The 23,305-nt window shown below is 43.4% G+C and overlaps 2 protein-coding genes and 1 long non-coding RNA gene across 3 annotated transcripts in view; 2 read left to right on the top strand and 1 right to left on the bottom strand.

Annotated features, from left to right (window-relative positions):
• Window positions 1–5,838, top strand: part of Nup58 (nucleoporin 58) — a 46,495-nt gene extending 40,657 nt beyond the window's left edge. The window contains exon 15 of the mRNA XM_021181742.2: window positions 5,200–5,838. Within this exon, the coding sequence (XP_021037401.1) occupies window positions 5,200–5,282 (83 nt within the window). The 3' untranslated portion in view covers window positions 5,283–5,838. The remainder of the gene's footprint in view (window positions 1–5,199) is intronic.
• A 7,941-nt stretch (window positions 5,839–13,779) lies between these two features.
• The window catches only part of Atp8a2 (ATPase phospholipid transporting 8A2), a 556,425-nt gene continuing 546,899 nt past the window's right edge, over window positions 13,780–23,305 (top strand). Inside the window, exon 1 of the mRNA XM_021182071.3 lies at window positions 13,780–13,923. Within this exon, the coding sequence (XP_021037730.1) occupies window positions 13,911–13,923 (13 nt within the window). The 5' untranslated portion in view covers window positions 13,780–13,910. The remainder of the gene's footprint in view (window positions 13,924–23,305) is intronic.
• Window positions 14,787–21,491, bottom strand: LOC147001893 (uncharacterized). The gene is made up of 4 exons (XR_015044655.1): window positions 21,388–21,491; window positions 21,163–21,286; window positions 19,137–19,323; window positions 14,787–18,333 (listed from the first exon to the last, which is right to left on the bottom strand). It is a non-coding gene; the product is annotated as an uncharacterized LOC147001893 (long non-coding RNA).

The following is a 23,305-nucleotide window of genomic DNA, read 5'->3' as shown; positions in this document are numbered from 1 at the left end:
CCAAGATATGCTAATACCATAATATAAAACAGTTCAGTTAGTTACATGATCTTTTAAAATCTCAACACTTAGATATCCAAGTGTCATTTTAAAAATCCAACTCTTCTTCAAGATTCCAAAATCTCTCAAGTTAAATAAAAAATAAATTACATACTTTTTATTCCAAGAGAGAAGATCCCAGGCATAAATCTACCATAATTAAGAAAAACCAAGCCTGTAGCCATGGCTCAGCGATTAAGAGAGCCAACCACTCTCCCAAAGGTCTGGGGTTCAAATCCCAACTACTACTTGACAGCTTACAGCTGTCCAAACTGTAACTTTGGAGGCTGGAGAGATGGCTCAGACTGCTCTGAGCACTGACTGCTCTTCCAGAGGTCCTGAGTTCAATTCCCAGCAACCACATGGTGGCTCACAACCATCTGTAATGGAATCTGATGCCCTCTTGTGGTGTGTCTAAAGACAGCTGCAGTGTACTCATATACCTCACATAAATAAATAATTCCTTTTAAAAAAAAGATTAAAATGTTACATTAAAAAAATCCAGCACTGTCACTCTAAATCTTGTAGCTCAATGACTGACATCTTGGACTTGTGATCTTCTGAGCTCCAAAGGGCTTGGGCAACTCCACTTCTCTGGTGTCATCCATATTACACAGAGCTTGTCTCCTAGGGTCAGGCCAACTCCATTCCATACCTGCTACTATCCTTGATGGACACAGTACATGTGTGCTATCCCATGGTCTTGGCAACTCCCATTTTGCTGGGGTCTCCAGTGCAACAGAGGCTGCACCTTCACCAATATCTTCTGGCCTCAGCTGCTCTCCATACTATCTGGCAATCTCCTACATATTATCAAGTTCTGCTTCTAGCTTGAGACATAGTCTTAGTCCTCCTCTGTGTGGTGACCCTGAGTAAACACTTAGAAGGTTTTGCCTCAGGAATGCATGTCTCTTACTAATCACACCCCATCTTTCAGCTATGGCTGAATTGTCCAATGCTAATTGTCCCAGTAAGCAAAGGCTTCATTGCTGTGCTGCTATGCTAGTCTCTTATGAATCACAGCAGATTCTTCAGTCTCAGCTGACTAGAAACCATAGATTCTTCATTCAGATACATCACATAAACAGCCTTGGTTGAGTCTTGGCTTCTCTGAGACATCACAAGCCAGACTTCTGCCATCTGCATTTCTCTACACACTCTTACCTTCCAAGAGTTCCAAACACGTCCACAAGTCCGTCCCTAAAACAGCATGGTCAAGTCTGTCACAGTGATACTCCAGACTCCCGATATCAATTTTTATCTTCGTATGCTTTCTATTGCTATGATAAATACCATTACCGAAACAACTGTATGAGGAGAAGGTTTATTTGTCTCACACATCCCAATTCTACTCTGTCATTGAGAGAAGCCAGGGCAGGAACCTTGGAGGAAAGCTGCCCTCTGGCTTGCTCACAATAGCCTGCTTGCTCAGCTTGCTTTCTTATACAATCAAGCACTATTTGCCTTGGGTGGCGCCACCGCAGTGGCCTAGGCCCTTATGACCATGAGTTTACAAAATGCCCCACCGACATGCACATGGGCCAATCAGAGGACATTTCTCAGTTGAGATTTCTTCTTCCCAGGTTACTCTACTTTGTGTCAAGTTGACAAAAACCTAAGCAGCACGCTCTTCTGTTCTTTCCAACTCTAACAAACACATTTCCGTTCGTGTTTTATGTGCACTTTTTCTTAAGTTTTAATTTCTATTTTGTTCTCTGTGAATGGGTACTTTACTTGTATATACATGTCTGTATACTGCTTTTAAGACTGATGCCCTCAAAGATCAGGAAAGGCTGATAGATCCTCTGGAACTGGAGTTACAGATAGACTGTGAGCTCTCATGTGAATGCTGGGAATTAAACCTGGGTCCTCAGTAAGAGCAGCCAGTGTTTCTTCATGCTGAGTCATCTCTCCAACGCCATGATCTTCTCTCCCCCTGCCCCCCGCACCCCCCCCCCCCGCACCCCCCACCCCCGCTCTCTCTTCTCTTCTCCAATCCCACTGAGTCTACTTATTGCTGCCAGAATGCACATGGTTGTAGAGCCATGCACTACTGGACAGCCTCTCAGGGACTATCCCACAAGAAACCAGATTTCTCCAAGCAGTTTTTCAGCCGAAGCTGGGACGTCATGAGCCCTTACCCATCGTGCTGAAATTTTGGCTGGTTTGTTCCCATGCCGCTCTTGTACATGAGCAACAGCCTCTGGGAGGTCAGAAGCATAGGTTGAAGAGGCAGATATTTCTATTGTTTGCTATAAAGAAAGTAGTCTCCATTTTTTTTTTCTTTTCTGAAATGATCATTTTTTAGTCCCATCTTTACACTGAAAGAAATGGAAATGGCTCTTAAGATTAAACTGTAGCTTTGTTGGTCTCCCCGGTCAGTCATGCTTTCCTTTGCATGCTTCCTGTTCTCGTTGTTTTTGACTTTGTGAGCATCTTGGTTTCTAGGGATTCACTGATCTTTCCTCACATGGCTTAAATAGGGCGTAAAGCTGCTTTGTTAAGCGACTCAAATGTAGTATTCTAAACAAAAGGGACTATTTCCTTTTTACATCATCGCTCAGGCAGTCAGAGTCGATGTGGCTGCTTGGTGGAGCTGGATCGCAGGCCGCTCTCTGGCAGTCCTGTGAGTCCTTGTGGAATTTCTTCTGAACAGTGGAGTAAATGAGCCTTCCAGCTTGCAGGCCACTCAATATGGAGGCAAATCACCATGGGGAGGGTACACCTTTCTACGTAAGATTACAATCTGAAAGTGGCTTACATCACTGCTGCATGCCACATTGACCAGAAACTGGTCACACAGCTGCAAGGGGGGCTTGTGGTGTTTCCTTTGATACGTGTCAGACTCAGCCAGAATCCTGCCAGGAAAACAGAAGGGTATTTGCTGAGGGGCTGTGGATGCAACCCAGGGCCACAAATCCCTGGGCTTGCTTGTCTCCCTTCTGACAGCTACCAGTCTTGGTGCACCATATGTGTGCCTGAACCCGGTGGATGCCAGAAGAGGGCATTAGATCCCAGGAATGGAAGATACAAGACTATTGTGAGCTCATGGACACCAAACTTGGGTCCCCTGAAAGAATAGTAAGTGCTCTGAAGTGCAGAGTGGCTCCTGTGTGTGTGTGTGTGTGTGTGTGTGTGTGTGTGTTCTTGTTGTTGTTTTGGTTTTTGGTTTTTGATGATGCTCTAGAATTCATGATTCTCTACTTTTAAATTCCCTCTCAGAAAACAATGAGTGTAGTTAATTAGTGGGCCTGTTATAAGGTAACCAAGAACTTGGTGATTAATTCTTCAATGGTTGAAAAGATAAGGAACTGTCTAAAATGGTATCCCCTGGCCACTAGAGGCTACGGAATACTTCAAATGTGGCAAGTTCATCTAGGAATAGAATTTATAATTACACTTATCTATAATATTAAACATTCAACTGTGTTTAGAACAACTTGGGTTTAGGAACCTGCATTTTCTTTTTTTTTGAGATAATTTAGATGTAAAATTTACATTGGATTTATTGTGAAAAATAATGCAATCTTCCTATTGATGCCATGTGTATTATTTGTTATAGCTGAATGCAGGGCCCTATGCATGTTAGATAAGTGTCAAGCCACATCCCAGACCCTTAATGTAATTAATATAACTTTTAAAAATATGTAAGCTTGCTTTGTATCTCTGACAAACTGCCTCTAGCCATGGTCATAAGCCCACACATGGCTTACATACTTCAAAGAGGAAGAAATTCCAGGTATTTCACTCACCTCCTTTAAACTTCTTTTAAACTTTTAAATTTTTAAGTTATTTACATTTACTTTATGTGCATTGGTGTTTTGCCTGCATATATGTCTATGCAAGAGTGTCAGAACTTGAAGTTACAGACAGTTGTAAGTTGTCATGTGGGTGCTGGGATTTGAACTTGGGTCTTCTGGAAGGGCAGTCGGTGTCTTAACTGCTGAGCCATCTCTCCCGTCCTGCCTTAAATGAACTATTAACACAGCATCCAGTCTGGAATCCTGCTTTCATTGCTCAGAGTTCATACAGTTATCTCTTCAGAATGCAAGGATGATCATGCGAAGCCCATCCTTGTGACTACACATTATTCCATACTGTGACTTCTCGCACACAGCCGCCCTCACAATCTGGCCTTTACTCCATTTAGCAGACCTTCCTTCTGGACCTCTCACTCAAAGGCCCTTCCAAGCCCTGGGCCCTTTGACAGTTTCAGTTCATAATTCACAACACAGATGGTTCCTTTCATCTGGGAGAAACATTGGCTTGGATGCTTTCTTCTCTTTATCCTTCCTTAGATCCTACAGCAGACAGTGAAACCACCTCACCCTAGTGGATGGTAGACATCTACTGCATTCATTTCTGTTCTGTTGCTGTGGCCAAGGCAACTTACAGAAAGAAGGCTTTACTTGGTCTGTCAGCTCCAGGGGATGAGTCTCCATCCTTGTGAGAGGCGTGGCAGCAGACAGGCATGGTAGCTAGAGCCAGTAAGCTGAGAGCTCAGATCTTGAACCACAAGCATGCAATGGAAAGGGTGAACTGGAAATGGTGCAAGTATTTAAATTCTTAAAGCCCACCTCTGGCAATGTACTTCCTTCAACAAGGCCATGCCTCTTATACCTCCTCAAACTGTGCCACCAACTGGGAACCAGATATTCAAATACAGGAGACTATGGGGGACATCTCCTTCAAACTACATCTACCATGCTGTTCTTTCTATTGTTTGGTCATACACTTATCTCCCATGTTAGACTGTAAGCTCTGGGGTCTTATCTTGCTATTTATTTGGGTTTGGGTTTATATCATCAATACTTAAAACATGGGATTCAATTCTAGGAATATTTCTTAATTGGTAGTTGATGCAGTGGGAAGAGTTAGTTCTGCAGTCTCCTGCTGAGCCCCTTCTACACAGGTGTTCAACTGTGTGGCTAGGGTTGGATATTATTACTGCCACTGAGCAGTGTTGCTTTTAGGCCAGTTAATGAGCATACTTGTACCTCCTCAGTAAAAAAGGAGGCAGTGCTCGGCTTATATAGTGAACATTTGGGTAAGTTAGCACAAGTGAGGTATGTAACTGTATGCTGTGTGCAAGGCCAGAACGCAATAAAGAATAGCTTATTACTATCACAGCAGTCTAAACTATTTCTCTCTTTCCCTCAGGCCAAAAGTCACATGTTTTAAGTGGATTTCGCAAACCTAGTGTTACGGAAACTAATGAACTGGGAAGAAAAATCCAGTTCTGAGCAGTCACTGAAATCAACATGTATCTGCTTTGCAAGGAACACCTGACCCTCATTTTGTGAGCCGTTATTTAAGAAGAGTAATATGAGGCATAGACTGAGTTTGGTCAAGATGTTTAGAAGAGGGAAAAACTTGGCCACAATGTTTAGAATAAACGAATAGATCATGTGCTAGATCCTGGGATTGGAAAGTTGGGAAAAATCACAGATGAAGGAGTCACTATTGATACAAAATAAAATGGACCAACTAGGGTAAACTGATATTTATCATTTTAATGGTGCCACTGTTGAAATCGTGTTGAGATAAGATTCACCCTTGTCTGATTGAAGTTTACAATTCAGTAGTTTTTTATTGTATTTAGTGGCCACTCAAATTCCATCGCCACTGACCTTCACCCTCCATTTCTTACCACCATCACTCTAACTCCTTTGGCTATATGTTCTGTACTTCTCTGTGTTTTCCTGTTCTGAATATTTCATACAGACGTGACTGGATCCTTTTAACTGGCCCGTGATTTCAAGGATATTTGATATCACTATGTCATCCCTTTCCTCGATAAATAAATCTGACTGTATGGCTCTGTCACACCAGCCTTCAGTCAGCAAACATGTTGGTTCCTCTTTCAGGAGTTTCTGTGTGAACACATGATTTCGGTTGTCTTGGAGTTTGTACTAAAGTGTAGAAATTCTGGGTCTTGTGGTAACTACCTTTATTTAGTATCTTAGGGAACTGTTAGACTTTCCAAAGTGGCTGTCCATTCTCCATTCTCACCAGCACTGGATGTGTGCTCCATTTTCTCCCTATAGTCTGTCCCTGTCATCTGAGAGGGTTTGAAGTAGAAGCTCACTGTGTCTTTAGAAAGATTGTGTGTGTGTGTGTGTGTGTGTGTGCATGCGCGCGCGTGCACATACAAGTGCATATATGATCTCAGGTGCTCATGAAGGACAGAAGAGGGTGCCGGATCCCCTGGAGCGAGTCGCTCCACAAGAATGTTGGGAACTGAAGGGACTCAAGTTCTCTGGAAGAAGAGTACGTGCTCTTAACCACGGAACCATCTCGCTGGCCCTCCCCGTGGCTTTGATTTGCACACCCATGTGATTAGTCACTTTGACTATCTTCCATGTGTTTATGGACAGCAGTCACTCACTAAGCAGTGCGCTCTTAGGAACCCACCTTTCTCATGTGCCTTCTATCAGCTGACAGATGTTTGTTGACTGCCTACTTTTTGCCAGACTTGGTTTAAGTGTCGGAACATGCATCAAGCAGATATTCCTTGTGGGAGGAACATGCATTCTAGTTTGGGTACAAATGGACGGAATGAGTTAAAGACAGAGAATGTCACGTGATCCTCTCCCATGAATAATGAACTTCAGTGGCCTCTAGGTCGTAAATCCTTTCTCAGCTTTCTGTTGACTTTGCTCAGATTCATCAAAGGAATCATTGTGTATGGCAGTCTTTGTCTTGGGAGAGGTATTTCTTAAAATGATTTGAAATCAAGATCATTCCTTAAGCCATGGCCCACAGAATAGATGTAGTGATATCAAGCATGAGAACCCATGCTAATTTCATTGTCTGTCACCATTTGAGCTCTTGGGTATCCAGGTGTGCTGACAGCCAGTTCTGAAAGGTGTCTTTCTCAGGGCAGGAGTTCTTCACCATGGGCTTGCAATAGTCACTAAACCCTAAATGCTTGTTACCATTTGGGCTTTATTTTCCATTTATAGGGTACAGGCAGGCAGATTTTGCTTCCTTTCTGACTGCTGTAGGATATCAGAATGGTAAACAATCCTGGCTTTGATGTAAAAGTCAGAGAGTCTCAGTAGCCTCTAACAAGAGGGTCTGCCTGTGTTTCACAGCTTTGGAGCTAGGTGCTGCCCCTTTCTCCAGCCATGAAAGTCTTAGATGGCATCCTCTTCCTACAGAAGGGTGCTCTGTCAACAGTGAAGGCTGTTGTGTAAGTGTGGCTCATTCTTCTCACCTAGATCTGGACAACTTAACACAGCTTCCACCCCAGCACTAGCTGCTTGTACTGGTTGCTTCTTATTGCCATGACAAAACGCTCAAAAGAAACAACTCTAGGAAGGAAGATGCTATCTGACCCACAGCTTCAGAAGGTCCAGTTCGTGGTCACGTGGCCTAGGCTTGAGCAAAACATGCCAGTGGGAGTCTACAATGGAGGAGAACTGCTCACTTCAGGCCGGTAGGGACAAGACAAAGCAGCTGGGGACACTGTATCACAGGACCCCCACCCCCCACCCCCACTCCTGCAGTGAACCTTTCCTCCAACTAACTAGGCATTCCTTCTTAAGTTTCTACAGTTATAAAATTAGCACTGCCAGCTATTGTCCATGCATTAAAATAATGAGCTCATTAGGTGCATTTCCTATTTGACCCATGTTTCCTCACCTTGGACTGATTTCAGGGAGACAGCTTTTCCCCTTAGCTCTCACAAGATAACCTCAGTCAGATTCACACTTGCCTTCTGCAGCTTATCATATACGTCTACCTCTATTTACTATTTAAAAATAAATTAAAAAATAATCCTAACATGTATTTATTCAGAAGGGGTGACGTGTGTGCCACAATATGCATATGCATAAGAAGACAACCACATATTTCTGAGTTTGAGGCTAGCCTGGTCTACAGAGTGAGTTCCAGGACAGCCAGCCAGGACTACACAGAGAAACCCTGTCTCGGGAAAAAAAGAAAAGAAAAGAAAAGAAAAGGAAAGAAAAGAAAAGAAAAGAAAAGAAAGGAAAGGAAAGGAAAAGAAAAGAAAAGAGAAGAAGAAGAAGAAGAAGAAGAAGAAGAAGAAGAAGAAGAAGAAGAAGAAGAAGAAGAAGAAGAAGAAGAAGAAGAAGACAACCACATGTGGCACAAGTGGGAGTCTGCTCTGACATCTACTGCGTGAGCTCCAGGGATTGAACTTGGGTCCGCAGGCTTGGCAACAAGCTCCTATACCCACTAAACCATCTTGCTAGCCATCTCTGCCTTTATCTAATTGAAAACTGGATCTTTGCTCTGGATGAAGCTTTGGCTTAAAGGAATTTAGTGGTTGCTTTGATCTTCTATCAAGACTGTTTCAACATTCCTATCATGCGAGTGCTCACTGGCATATACCTTTACATCTGAATTCATAGCTTGGCTGTTTCTTTCCAGAGGTCAACCTTTAGGTTGCTCTTGGCTTTTGACATGCCTCTCTCACTAAGCCTAACCATATCTAGCTGTTGACCTATAAAGTCAGTCACATGGGACTCTTTTAACAATTGAGTGCAGAGAGATGCAGGGCTCAATTGTATGGCTGCTAATTGGCCACATCTCAGTGTTTGCAGAAGTGCTGGAGAAGGTGAGTGGAGTAGTCTGAACACACATTTGCCGATGACATTTACTGCCCTCTGTGGTGTGACCATCCCTCTCTTAAACAATTGCTGCATTAACATGAGATATTTCAGATCATCAAGCACAACAATAGGAAGGATGTTGAAAATATTGGGGATCTGCCAAAATGTGATGCAGAGCTGTGAGCACTTAGTCACATTTGGAAAAAATGGCACAAACTTGCTCAATTGCAGGGTGCCCACCAGGTTCCAATGTGCAAAGCCCATATTAAAATACAGCAAAGTCAAACACAGTCACAGAACAGATGAACTGAAAGGCTGTAACCCAGATAACCCAGAGGGTGCTTGGAGCAAGCTGTGGTGGAGTTAAAGAAGCCAAAGAACTGATGCCCTCTTCTGGCATGTCTGAAGAAGCTACAGTGTACTCATATACAATAAATAAATAAATAAATAAATAAATCTATCTTTAAAAAAAAAAAAAGAGGCCAAAGAACTGTGGATATTTGGAGATGGATCTGGCAGATGGAATGTCGGATAACAATGGGAAAAGAGTCCAAGGTAACGTTGTGATTTTATTTCTAGTGTTGGGCCATGAGGTGGTGGAAATCATTGGAAAATGTTGGGACTGGAGGAGGAGCAAGTGAGAGGGCTGGGGGTGTGAGCCAGCACTTTGTGTGGGCTATCCTGTGGTCTGGAAAGAGAGGCCTGCATGTGATAGTAGCATGAGAATCCCCTGGCTGGATGATCTGCAGAAGGGGTCGGTAACTCAGGAAAGGGACTCAGTCTGGGACTCCCCGACGTGAACCAGTCAGAGTGGTGGGCAGAGAGCCACAAGCACTCATGGGATGCTTGTCCAGCCAGAGAAAGATAAGAGAGCATCTCTGGCCACCTTGCAACAAGTGATTGGGTAAGTGGTGGGGAGGAAAGGCTGACTAGAGTCAGATAATGGGAAGCTGGGGAAGCCCTATGGTACCTATTACACGCTGTTCTACCCACTGATTACAAACAATAACTATACAGAACATAGAAACCAACCTGAAGATTTTGGAAAGTGTGTGACAGATCGTAGTAGGGACAGAACCTGGGACTCCATAGGGACAGTATACCATTGGTCTGTTTTTAAATTGGGGAATGAACGGTTTGCTTTTTAATATATTTTTTAAACATTTATTTTATGTATATGAGTACACTGTCACTCTTGCCAGACACACCAGAAGAGGGCATCCGATCCCATTACGAATAGTTATGAGTCACCATGTGGTTGCTGGGAATTGAACTCAGGACGTCTGGAAGAGTTGTCAGTGATCTTAACCACCGAGTCATCTCTCTAGCTGTTTTTTAAATACTTTTTTCTTTTCTTCTTAATGCTAGCGACAATTTACAGTGGCTGACCATGTGACCATGTGATTCGGATGGCTACAGTCCAATAGTAGCTTCTGAGTCTTTCTGGTCAGGGGAACCCTATATGCTGGAGTGTGTATGTTGAGTAGGGACAGAAACCTGAGGAAGGCAAGTCAGAGAAGGGAAGTTTGTAATTCTGCACATGGACCCAACACCATGTGTGCGCAGGGCAGATGCAAGCCAGGAAGCAAACACTGAGATGCCCTGCGATTAACCAGGACAAGGAACCAATGATATACAAGCATCAGTCTTTTCTAAGGGATTCAAACAAGCCCGGGGATGTGGTGTGGCACTGTCAGGGCCCAGGACACAGTACACATTTGCATGACACATTTACTGAGAGCCAAAGAAGTATCCTCAAGGGAAGATGGCCCATGATGCCAAAGAGACCCATAGAAACAACAAAACAGGAAATGCAAGTGGAGAAGGAGAAGCCATAGAGAACTAGAGGACATTAGAAATAACCGACAAGTCCCTGTGCAAACAGCAGGAACATGAATGTGCTATTGGAGCGCATGAACTCCAAGTCCAGTATGATAGATCAAATCTGAGGAACACAGAGAAAAATGATGGAAAAATATTTAGACTTTTAGGAATCTGTGGCACACTGTAAAAAAAAATCCAACATATGAGTGGTAAGTTCCTCACACAAGACCAGCCAGGTAGCTCAATGGGCAAAGACTTTGCCACCAAGCCTGATCATTTGAGTTTGGTCAGACCGGAGGCCTATATTGTCTTGTGTTATGTTGCTGTGAAGAGATACCATGACCAAGGCAGCTCTGATAATGGAAAGAGCATTTAGTTGGGGCTGGCTTACACTATCATCATGGTGGGAAACACGGTGGTGTGCTGGAGAGTTCTACATCAGGATTCACAGGCAGCAGGAAGAAGAGTGAGCCACTGGGCCCAGCTGTGGCATTTGAAATCCCAAAGTCCATCCCCAGTGATGCATCTCCTCCAACAAGGCCAAGCTTCCTAATCCCTGTCAAGTATTACCACTCTCTAAGGACTAAGCATTCAAATACAGGAGCTTATGGGGTTATTACCATACACAGTGGAAGGAGTTCTGACATGCTGTCTTCTGACATCCACACATGCAAGGTGACCCACATGGGCTCACACATACAAGTAAATATGTGTGAAAAATATAAAATGTGTATAAATCTCATACAGTGTGGGAATACATATTAAGCCAGGGACAATATTTGAAGGTCAGATGCTTGGTGAAATCAAAGCAAAAAATTAGGGAGTTGAAGTGATAACCTAACTCAAATTAAAATACAGAGGTGGATCCTCGCAGCCTACCATTGGACGGAGCACAGGGTCCCCAATGAAGGAGCTAGAGAAAGGACCAAAGGAGCTGAAGGGGTTTGCAGCCCCATAGGAGGAACAACAATATGAACTAACCAATACCCCCAGAGCTCCCAGGGACTAAATCACCAACCAAAGAGTACACATGGTAGGACTCATAGCTGCATATGTAGCAGAGGATGGCCTTGTTGGTCATCAATGGGAGGAGAGGCCCTTGGTCCTGTGAAGGCTCTATGCCCCAGTGTAGGGGAATGCCAGGGCCAGGAAGCAGGTGTGGGTGGGTTGGTGAGCAGGGGGAGGGGAGAGAGGATAGAGGGTTTTCAGAGAGGAAACAAGGAAAGGGGATAACATTTGAAATGTAAATAAAGTAAATATCTAATTTTTTAAAAAGATCCAGTGCCTATATATATCATCACTAAACTACATAAGAGCAACAGTAAGTTTTTATAGGAAGTTGGGCACAGTGATACACACCTTTCCAGCCCTCAGGAAGTAGAGACAGGAGAATCAGGAATTCAATCAAGGTCATCCTCAAATACATAGTGAGTTTGGAGCTCTTGCGGGCTGCATGAGACACTGCCTCTAAAGCCAAAAGTAGAAGAAAATCCCACCATAGAAAGATATAAATGGCGTGTATGGGAATGCAATTGGAACAGTCCCAGAGCTCTCATCAGTAACCATGCAAGGCAGTCGCACAGCCACCTTAGATACGAAAACCATATTGTGGATCCAGAATTCTGTACCCAGCAAAAACACCCTTTCAGAGAAGCCCGTAAAAAACATTTTCATGTAAAAGAATGCCACATCTTAGGAGCCATAAAGACATTCTTTCATGCTAAAGGATGATAGCAAATAGAAATTTGATCTTATTAGACTCAAAACTATACTATTGTCTGATAGAACTTAAGATCACTCAACACAAAGGACATTTAGGGATGGGCCATGAGATGTACAAAGCTAAAAGTTTCTATAATTTATGAACACTACAAAGGCATGAAAGCTTTTTAAGTATATTCTAATTGCAACAACAACTACCACCATCAACAAAACCCAAAGAGATATCATGCATACCAATATCAAATGTTAACTGTGTGGTGGTTTGACTAAGCATGTCCCTCTAGGTTCATGGATTTGAACCCTTGGTCTTCAGTTATGGCCTTGTCAGAGGAAGTATGTCTCTGAGAGATGAAAGGTTCGCACCCTCATAGACTCACACCATTTCCAGTGGCTCTCTCTGGCTCATGCCTGCTGTTTGAAGAAGTGAGCGCAAAGCTTCCTGCTCCTCATCTTGTCTCTTTGCTGTAATGGTCTCATCCTTCTGGAACTGCAAGCCAGAATAAAACCTTTTCTCCTTTTGTCACTTTGGTCATGGTATTTTATCATAGCCACAGAGAAGTAACTATACAGTGTTTAATATAGAGGACCAACTTGGGAGTGAGATAAATGCCTTGACTCTGATTATTTCTCCTGTAAGTATACATGCTACTCCTTATTGTACTGGTTACATTGTATCACTGTGCCCCACCCACAACAGAAACAAAGAAGGACTTCTTTTTGAACATGGTTTTAAAGCACTCAGCCTCTCATGGCAAGGAAGGCACAGAAAAGCAGTTGTCACCATGGCAGAGGCTCATGCAGACAGGATGCTGGCATTTGGCTGTCTGCTTTGGAGAGGAAGGAAGGTTCTGCAGGTAGGTGAAGAGTGGAGAGGTTCAGTAGAGATCAGGTGCTCTGTCCTCTTTAGAGGCTGCAGCCAGGAATCCACTAGCCCAGTGGATATGGCCAGTCATTCTTCACATTGGCTGACTTTGGCATATATGTGACAGAGTCTTGGACTCCATCAGGTCTCAGTTCTTCCATTCAGCGATGGATTGGATTGCGGGGGGGGGGGGTCAGAGAGACTGTAGAAATATAATAAATAAGGATAATATGATTACAGATTCTGAGGAATTCTTACTTCCTTATAATCATCCATTGTGAATATTTAACTACCCCATCTCCAGAAAGCAGGCTCCTGTTGACTTCATATTGCTTCCTGTTATGAAAAATTGTTATCATAGATGGGTTCCTGAGACATCAGATGAAAGGATCTCTTGGGAGGTGGCTTTGCAAACTGTGGGTGATTATAGTCATGAAAGTCAGGTTAGCAGATGGTGGCAACAGCATCCTCATTAGAAACAAAGGAGGTCTAGGAGCATGGGAAGCTCCAGGCTTCAGCCGGATCTGCATATATCTATCCACGAAACTTGTCCATGCCAGGTCCGTGCGTGCTCAGTGGGAGGCCACCAATGGGGTTCTGTAGGCATTAGGGAATGAGTACTGGCTTACCTGGAGACCTCACAGATGTTACCATGGCAAAACTGGAGTCTAGAATGTCAGACACTGCGACTGAAGTTGTTGACTCCAACAGTCGCTTGCCAAGAGGATGGATGTGTGATCTGAGCGTCTGGGCACCTTCTCAACTTGAGACAGGTTCCTGAGAGTGAAGAAAAACCATGGGCTCAAAATAGAAGTCAAAAGAGAGGAGCTTGTAGGCTGGAAAGAAACAGCAGTACACTACTCTACCCTGGGAAAGCCTCAATGAAGCTTCAGGGTAAGGAATCCGAGTGGCTGTGTGAATCCTACAGTGAGGGTGTGAAAAACCAGAAAACTTCAGTGTGTGTCACACATAGTAAGAGCAAGGGCTATTTTGTTGAATCAGTTTCACGTTTACAGGAGTATGCTGAGCTCCTGTATGGAGTGAGGTGCAGGGTGTTTCTTACCCTGTACTCAGGTACAGGCTATTTCTAATTGTGGTCAGAAGACATTGATTTGGGGGTGCAGCTGAGCACATTGTTTTTCTGGGTGAATCTGTATTGGTGATCTTTCAGAGTTCCGTCTTCACTGGCATAAGCAATAAGAGATTTCTTGACTGTTGCCCACCTATTTGGGTCTCAGTGGTGCCCTCCAGGCGGTGCTCATTTTAAAACTCAGATTTTCTCTCTCTCATTAGTGTAAGGATTCCAGCTGTTCACCTTTGGCTGGCGATCTAGATTACAGATTTGTAGTCCCAGTTTGCGCCTTGTTTTCTCCACTTATGGTGTCTTCTGATGAACAGAATTTCTTGACTTTAATATCATTGGAATTCATTTTTTTTCTTTATGGGTTTGCATAGTTTTAAAAATGTATTACATGTTTTTGTTGTTTGTTTGTTTGGTTTTTTTTTTTTTTTTACAAAGGCACGGGGAATTCTTACGTAATGTATTATTATAGTTTTGGCCTTTCCAATGAAAACATATTTGTGTGTGAGATGCAAGAAATCAAATCTCTCTCCCTCTCCCCCTCTCTCTCTCCCTTCCCTCTCTCAGAAACTCAGCACAGTTTAAATGAGCCATCTGCTCATTCCTCACTGATTGAATGTCCACTGTTTTATGGAGTTTACTGGTGTGTGTGTGTGTGTGTGTGTGTGTGTGTGCATGTGTGTATGTGCACGCACGCATGTAAGTTTGTATTGCTAGGACTTGAACCTGGACCTGGTGCATGCTAGGCAAATGCTACTACGGAGCTATACCCCAGCCTCTCATGTTTCCTTTTTCCAACTTTTTTTTTCCTGGTTCTTCTATGTGGAGTAGGAAAGAAGGTACACGTTCCTTATTTAACATTTCATGAACATATTTATTGTATATGTGCACATATGCACTCAAGCATACCATTATATGTGTGGAGGTCTGAGAACAGCTTGTGGGTTCTTAGTTCTTTCCTACCATGTGGGTCCTGGAGTTTGAATCTAGTCTTCAGGCTTGCTGGTGAGTGCCTTGGCCTGCTGAGCCATCTTTTTTTTTTTTTTTTTTTACTCAGAATAATACTAAACAGAATCTTTATATTTTTGCTTTATTCTGTTCATACTTTAGTGTAACAGTGCAGGCTAGTTTATACTTCATTTTCTCACCATTTGGCCATTAGCTACTGAGGAAGGTCACAAGGAATCATATGATAGCTATAATAGAGAAAGGAACAGATGGAGTAGTCCATATGACGCCATGATGACTTCGTAACTTGGCTTCATCTAGACTACAAGCACTGGGTCCCATCCTTCTGGGTCCGCATCTCTGGTTGTGAAGAAATAGAGCCACATTTCTGACCTAGGTGGCTGGAACATAAAAAGGGGTCACATCATGCCTTCAGGGGGTAGGCAGTAATAAAAGGGGTGAACCATTTCATTCACAATGATAACCATACTCATCTTTCCTTATCTAGTCATAGGCTACAAAGTTTGCCATATGGCTAGCATCATTTTTTTGGTCTTGAAATTTAGTGAGCATGCCATTGTATTTAAATATACAGATGGAACATGACCTGCACCATAATTTAGATAAGCAAATGTTTTCATATATGTACACATTGAGAACAAATATGTAAACATATTCTAGACGGTGGAGAAAAGTTAATGAGTCCAATTTGTGTGCAGACCATGCCATACCGTGAGTTGGTGTCTCTATCCAGCCTGTTATTTTATTCTGAGCTGCTGATGGGTCTGTTTTCAGACTCGACCCCAAACAGAGCAAATTCCTAGCAATAGCACCTGCTTTTGAGTGAAATCATTAGGTTTCTTAGAACTGGAGACATTTTTTTAAAATTAAAGGTAGAATGCTGAGCCATCTTGAAGCCCAGAATTATCAGTGTACAAAGTTCTTACATCTACCCTATTCAAACTGTTTTACCAGCCATATTGCTTGGGTCATCATCCTTATTTCTGCCTACCTCCTTGATTTGTACTGAGAATGGCAACTGAAAATAAAATCCATTGTTACTTTGATGTCTTTTCCCTATAATTTTGTGTTTTGTAACAGTGACCAACAGTTTATTTAGAGCACAGTTCCTCACAATCTCTGTTGTCAAGGCTTTGAGAATTACAACTTTTTCTTGTCACATGTAATGTTTTTGATATCATATCCTCAACATTAGCTGTCTTAGTTTAATTTACCCTTCTATTTGGCCTAGACCTCCGGAGTCACTGTGGTTTAGGTGTTTGTTATCTGCAACCTATGTATGAGTCTACTTTTTGAGCCAAGCTGAAAACCTCCCTTTTTAAAGTGTGATGTTGGCCCTTCACATGCATTGATTCAGTTAGTATATTTAAGTACAACTCAATCATGTTATTTCATGTTGTAATTATTTTACTTTGTGTTTTGCCGTGTTTCTCCACACCTTTTTCATTATGGTTGAGATTTTAATTTCTGATGTAAGAAAGGCTTCTGTTTGGGAGTGCTAAGGTTGTCTCGGTGCTAAGGTTGTCTCCGTGGTTGAGAGCACGGACTGCTCTGGAGCTCCAGAGGACCTGGATTTGATTTCCAGCACCTGAGCCTCCCAACTGTATGTAACGCTAGTCCTTGGGGATCTGTCACCTTCTCTTGGCCCTCTTAGGCACCAGGCATATAGGAGGTGGACATGCATCTATGCAGGCAAAACACCCATACACATACAATTAAATTATATTTGAAAGCTGACTTCACGTTCTGTTGTAGTGGATTGCCTTAGTGCTTAACCTTTCACTGCCTCTGTGATTCATCTTCCCACTTAATGCTTTTATCCCCTTGTTTGTTAAGGCCCTCCCTCCCTCCTTCCCTTCCTCTTTTCTGTTCAAATCTTGCTTTGTCACCCTGGCTGGCCTCAAACTCATGTTCCTCTTGTCTCCTATCCTCAATGTTAGAGGTATCTGTATATATAGCCATGTCTTGCTTTTGTTTGCTGATTTCTAATATTTCACCAATTATTAGTCTAATTATTGAATTCTACCTATCACCTATATGATAATAAATGAACGTATTCTACCTTCTTCCTGCACCTGTATTGATGCACTCTGAGGACTGCTACCTAGTCAAAACATACAGTGGATGCATGACTCAGGGACCCTCACCATGATGTCCTGAGGTATGCATTTGAATACACTAAGTGCTTACAGTGCAGCCTTTTGCTTTGAGTTTTAAAAAGTTCATTTTCAGAGGCGCACCTGAGGGCCTCGTGAGGATGGCATGCCTTGGCCCTTGCGTGCATGGTGCATGTCGTGTTTGCTGGTTGTTAGCTTTATGGAGATTCTATTTTTTGTTTTAAGATTTATTTATGTGTATCGGTGATTTGCCTGCATGTATGTGTGAGAACCATGTGCATCTCCAGTGTCCAAAGGAAGTCAGAGAAGAGGACATTCAGTGTCATAGAACTGGAGTTAGGGATGTTGTGTGAGCCACGATGTGGGTTCTGGGAATCAATGCCAGGGCCTCCTCAAGAGCAACAAGGGCTCTGAACCACTGAGCCATCACCCCAGCCCCCGTAACTTATGTCTTGGAGGACCATAGCAGGCACCTTCTTGCCTCCTCTTTTCTTCATCTTCTGGTTCAGTATCTCTCTACATTCCTGTGAAGAGTGGCTTCCGGGTACTGTCCTTACTACCTTATTCTCAGACAGCAGTCTACGTCTTCTGTTCTTGTAAGTTACTTGGCTCCTCTGACCTTTGGCCTAGATGCCCTAGGGGATTATTTTCCCGTTTCTAATGATGTTAATTGGATTAAGATTTGACTTTATATTTAACCAGTCTAAAAGCTCTAACTAAGCTATGTTTATTTCTTTTTTTTCTTAATCTTTTTTTTTAAATTAGATATTGTCTTTATTTACATTTCAAATGTAATTCCCTTTTTTGGTCTCTCCCTGATATCCCCTATTCCATCCCCCCTCCCTCTGCTTCCATGAGGTGCTCCCCCACCCATCCACTCACTCACACCTCCCCAGCCTGGCATTTCCCTACACTGGGGCATCATGGAGCCTTCACAGGACCTCTCCTTCCATTGATGCCCAACAAAGCCATTCTCTGCTACATATGTGGCTGGAACCATAAGTCCCTTCATGTGTACTCTTTGGTTGGTGGTTTAGTCCTTGGGAGCTTGGGGGCGGGGGTCTGGTTGGTTGATTTCAACTTGTGCAGTCAAGTTTGAGGAGCATTCTCTGTGTTGTCAGTATAACCTGGAAGAAACTGCAAGCAAAAATGTCAACAAACATGCCAGATCTTCATTTTTGTTTCCCATTTCAATATATATATATATATATATATATATATATATATATACTTTAAAGATTTATCTTATATTTAATTGTAGTATAGTGTTCACAGGAGCCCCCTGGAGTTGCAGTTATAGGCAGTTCTAAGTCTGTATACATGGATGCTGGTGCCCAAATTCTGGTCTGGTGGAAGAGAGGCACACACTTTAAACTCCCCAGCCACCTCTTTGGCCCCCAGTTCAGCATCTTCTTGCTATCTGTTAATTTCTTGTTTATGTTCTTGGCTGTTTTCCTTCTTTTACCTCGCCCTACAAAGTTTTCATCTGAGTCTATTCTTCCTTTGCCAATCAATGATTACTTTGACTTTCATTTTTGATAGGTTACCCTTTTCTATAATTTATTTCCTCATTTTAGTTGGCTTTTATTCACATCTTCCTATGTGCAAGGTTTCTTCTGCCAAGCCATGGCCCCAGCACCAGAACACTTTGGATCTTGAGTGAATCCTGTGTTAGAGCTCTCTCCTGTTTCTTGAGGTGGGGGCTCTGCACTGAGTTCTTTGGTGTAAATGCTTTGGTTCTTATTTTCTGTTGCTGTTGTTGTTTTTTCCCTCAGTAGGCTTGCATAGTTGCACATTTTTTAACTGTCCTATAGCACATACATCTGTATCAGTCTTAACAACAAGAACCACAACAAATTCTTACAAATTTTGCTTAGGTACAAAATTTCAGTGGCTTATGAGTTCATATTGCTGAGTGGATGGATCTCCAGGTGCCTCACCTGGCTTGTTTATGAAGCCACATTTAGCTTCTGGGTTGGTTGGTGACTGCCCTGTTGGAATGGCCCCTTGGTTCCTTTGAACGGGCAGTCATTTGTGCTAAGGATGGTATTCGAAGAAGGTATCATTGGAAACCGAAGCATGTGTAATGCCTCAGTCCGGATCTCCCAGAGTGTCTTCCATTGTGTCCTGGCAAAGGAAATCATGGTATTAGCCCTGATTCTAAGGTAGTAGAAATCAAGACCTTGGCCACATAATGAAGGGTCACGTGTAGATGAGAAGAGCCCTTGTGAATAATGTCAGGCAGAAAACCCCTGGTACATATAATTCAAATTCCTGGTACATATAAAAGAGATTTGTCAGACATTACATGCTATTTTTGTGGGTGTGCTAAAGATTCTGGGGTCCTAGATCTCTATATAGCACACTGTTTCTTTCCTGGAAAATTGAACCTACTAGCTTTAATTTTTTATTTCATCACTAACTCTCTAAAAGGAACTCACTTGACAATTCCAGTCCCTGTGGTGCCAGCTCAGTCCCCACCCCTGCACATGGTCCAGCTCAGGCCCTGCACATGGTCAAGTTCTGTGCTCAGAGCTTCTAGGAATCAACAGTCATTCTCAGCAGTGTTGCCCTTGGAAAGGAGTTTTCTTCCTTATTGGGTTTTTATTTTGATTTATTTTCCAGACAAGTCTTTCCTAGTAGCCCAGATTGGCCTTTGACTCATGGTCCTCCTGCCTCAGCCTCCCTGGGATTGCAGTCCTGTCGTACCATGGTGGCTTAGTTTTAGTTAATTCTTAAACAGGGCTTATGGTCCCACAGGGCTAGAGTCTGTGCTGGCAGAGTGAAGGCATTGGGGCAGCCATCTGCAGTAATGGCTGAGAGCTCATGTTCTGATTCACAAGGAGGAGGCAGAGAAGGGCACACCGGGAATGCTGTGAGTCTTTTGAAACCTCCAAGCCCACCCCCAGTGACACATCCCCTTCCACAAGGCCACACCTTCTCCAAGAAGGCCACACCTCCTAATCCTCCCCAAACAGTTCCACCAGCTAGGGACTAAGCATTCAAACACATGAGCCTATGGAGACCATCCTCCTTCAAACTACCCCCCCTACACCTTGCTTTCTTTATATTCTCTTCCATGTCGACTTCTCCAGTCCCCCCACAAAGGCTTGGGCTAGGAACTTGGGTATATCTTTCCTGGAAGTTGCTTTTTATTTTTCTGTGTTCAGGTTATCTGAGGTCTGCAGCCACTTTGTCTTCAGTTTCTGCATCTCATACAGACTATTGCATTCATCCTTCAGTGTTTGCTGAACACTGTGTAGAGGTTCAGCTGTTGGTGATCACTACTCTCTTGGCTCTCTGGGCATCCACCCTTTTGATGACTAATCATTTCCGTCTTCTTGCCCTCCAAGTTGAACTTCTAAGTAACTTTCTCATATTTTATCACACACCCTTTGTCCAGCTGAAACTGCCATTTTTACAGGCATGCTTTTCTTTTTGGAGGTTTCTAGATTATCCAGGGAGGTCAGTTCTTCCACTTATATTGCATTTCTGAGGAAAATACTGCCTCAGGGATCCGTGCCCATCTTATGAGTTTCCTTATGGCTCATGGGTCTCATTTTAACTCACTGTTTTTTCTTTAGAATGTTCCCAATCTCCTTTACCCACTCCGTATCTGTGGTGGTTTGAATATGCTTGGCCCAGGGAGTGGCACTATTAGGAGGTGTGACCTTGTTGGAGTAGGTATGGCCTTGTTGCAGGAAGTGTGTCACTGTGCTGGTGGCAATGAGATCTACCTCCTAGCTTCCTGGGAGACAGTCTTCTCCTAGCAGCCTTCAGATGAAGATGTAGAACTCTCAGCTACTCTGGCACCATGCCTGCCTGGATGCTGTCACACTTGCATCTTGATGATAATGGACTGAACCTCTGAACCTGTAAGCCAGCCCCAACTAAATGCTGTCCTTATAAGAGCTGCCTTGGTCATGGTGTCTCTTCGCAGCAGTAAAACTCTAACTAAGACAGTACCTTTTCATTAAACTCTCTTTAACACTTTGAAGGTTTGATGGCGGTCACGTATCAGGCCCAGGACTCACTCCCATGGGCTATTTTCCACTGTAATCATCTTCCATGTCATGGGGCCATAACTAACCTGATCAGAAAGGAACATTAAAAAGAGCATAAAGAATTGACTACAAGTGCAGAAACATAAGGAATAAGTCGTAGATAGACTGAGTATTATGTAACTATTACCTGTGACATGCAGCAGACCAGGATAGGGGCTGAGTCAGAAACCTTTGTACCAGATTTTTTTGCCTCTGAGGGCACAGCTGCCAGGCTGATTTGATTTTGCACACCGTGGTCTGATCTGGAAACAACAGCGGGCTTTCTTTGATACATTCATTTCTTGTCTCAGCGGATGAGGCTGACGACAAGCCCAAAAGCTTGTCATTTATTTATAGCTTGATTGTGGCGTGTGCGGTTCCAGCTCACAGTGCAACATGATTTTCAGGCCCTCTGAATCCTCCCCCCAGCTCCCCAGAGCCCGGTCTGTGGATTTTAGCCATTTTGCTGAGTGATCTCTAAGCTGCCAGCTTCTGATGCAAAGACTTAAGTGCCCATCCTCCGGTTTCCCCAGAAGACTGACTCAGCTGTCCCCTGCCCTTGACTCCCACTTTTCTCCCCTATAGACATAGTTTGCCATTTGATAGGTGTGTCCATAACCTAGGCCTGCCCATTTCCCGCAGAACAGGATGGTTATTCTTCTGTTAGGGCAGAGAAGAACTGAAATGACTAGGCCAGTTCACAGTTGTATGACCCAAGAGGGAAGTACACATCTCTTATAGGATGGCTCTAATAGTTGGGGTCATTGAATCTCCACATGGGAAAACTAGATGAATGCCTTGGTTGGGCAGTTGGGGGTGAGGTGTTACATTTGTTTGTTTGTTTAGTGTGTGTGTGTCTGCACGCATGCACACACACGTATGTACAGGGCACTGCATACTTGGGGAGCTCAAAGGACAACTTTCAAGAGTCAGTTCTCTCCTTCCACCATCTGAGACCCAGGGATGAGATTTCAGACATCAGGTCAGGCAGTGTATACGTCACCCTCTGAGTCATCTTGCAGGTTTGGTCTGGGATAGGGTGTTTAATAGGAATCTGTTTTCCCCTACAGGCCTTTGGGATGATTCTGAGGGTTAGCAAAACCCCCTTTCTGCTATGCTAGTAGATTAACCATGGGGTCTGAAATAACGCTCAAGAATTCAATAATTGGTTTTGGCATGGGAAATCCCACGCCCAACTCAAAGAAAAAAAATCAAAATAAATTGAAATAGAAATAATAAAATACAGTGTGACTAAAGCACCAATTAGGGGAAAACAGACTTAAGAATATCAAAGGCAGCCAGGCACAGTGGCACACGCCGTTAGTCCCAGCACTCAGGAGGCATAGGCATGTGTATGAGTTCAAAGCAAACCTTGACTACATTGTTCCAGGACAGCCAAGGCTACATAGTGAGATCCTGAAACTGTCTTAAAAACAAACAACAGGTGAATAACAACAAAACAAAACAACAACAAAAAACTCCTAAACCCTCACAAAATGAATGCTATCACCAAGAAGTATGAAAAAGTACATAATCTTTCTGAGCAAAGCTATGCAAGCTTTCTAAACTAGGCACCTGCTTCCTCCAACACTGAGAGATGAGTCACTGGCTGCATCGCCAGGGCGCTTGTCTGCCCTCAGGGGACTCTGCTTAGGTGGAACTCTTTGTGCTTCCTTTGGCCTTCCTGAATGTGTGCTTTTTTTCTAATCCTTATGGTTGGTTCTTCTCCATGATGTGAGCTTTTCTCCTCTCTCGGAGGGAGGAAGGGAATGAGACAGAGATGTATATGCAGGAGTCCTGGAGCTTGCTGTGCTGAGGAAGCCAGAGGGAAGGGAGAGAGAAGGGAGAGGCAGGGGTGGGCTGAGTGGAGGCAGAGGGAGGCGGCTTTGCTTTTACTTGACTGCTCAGGGCCTGTGTGCCTGGTGCCCTCATTCAGCAAATGAGTCCTCTAGTCACCCACATTTGGAAGTCAGCAATGCTCATGCATCCTCCCTGAGGGCTGAGATGACAAGCATATGTCACATCCCACTGGTTCCTACCTACCTTTTATTCATAAGTGAGCCTCT

This window comes from Mus caroli, unplaced genomic scaffold, assembly GCF_978045245.1.
Source record: "Mus caroli unplaced genomic scaffold, Mus_caroli_1 scaffold_12, whole genome shotgun sequence".
Lineage (NCBI taxonomy): Eukaryota > Metazoa > Chordata > Mammalia > Rodentia > Muridae > Mus > Mus caroli.
Note: the sequence above shows the minus strand (reverse complement) of the source record. Positions and strands in the feature narration are given on the sequence as shown.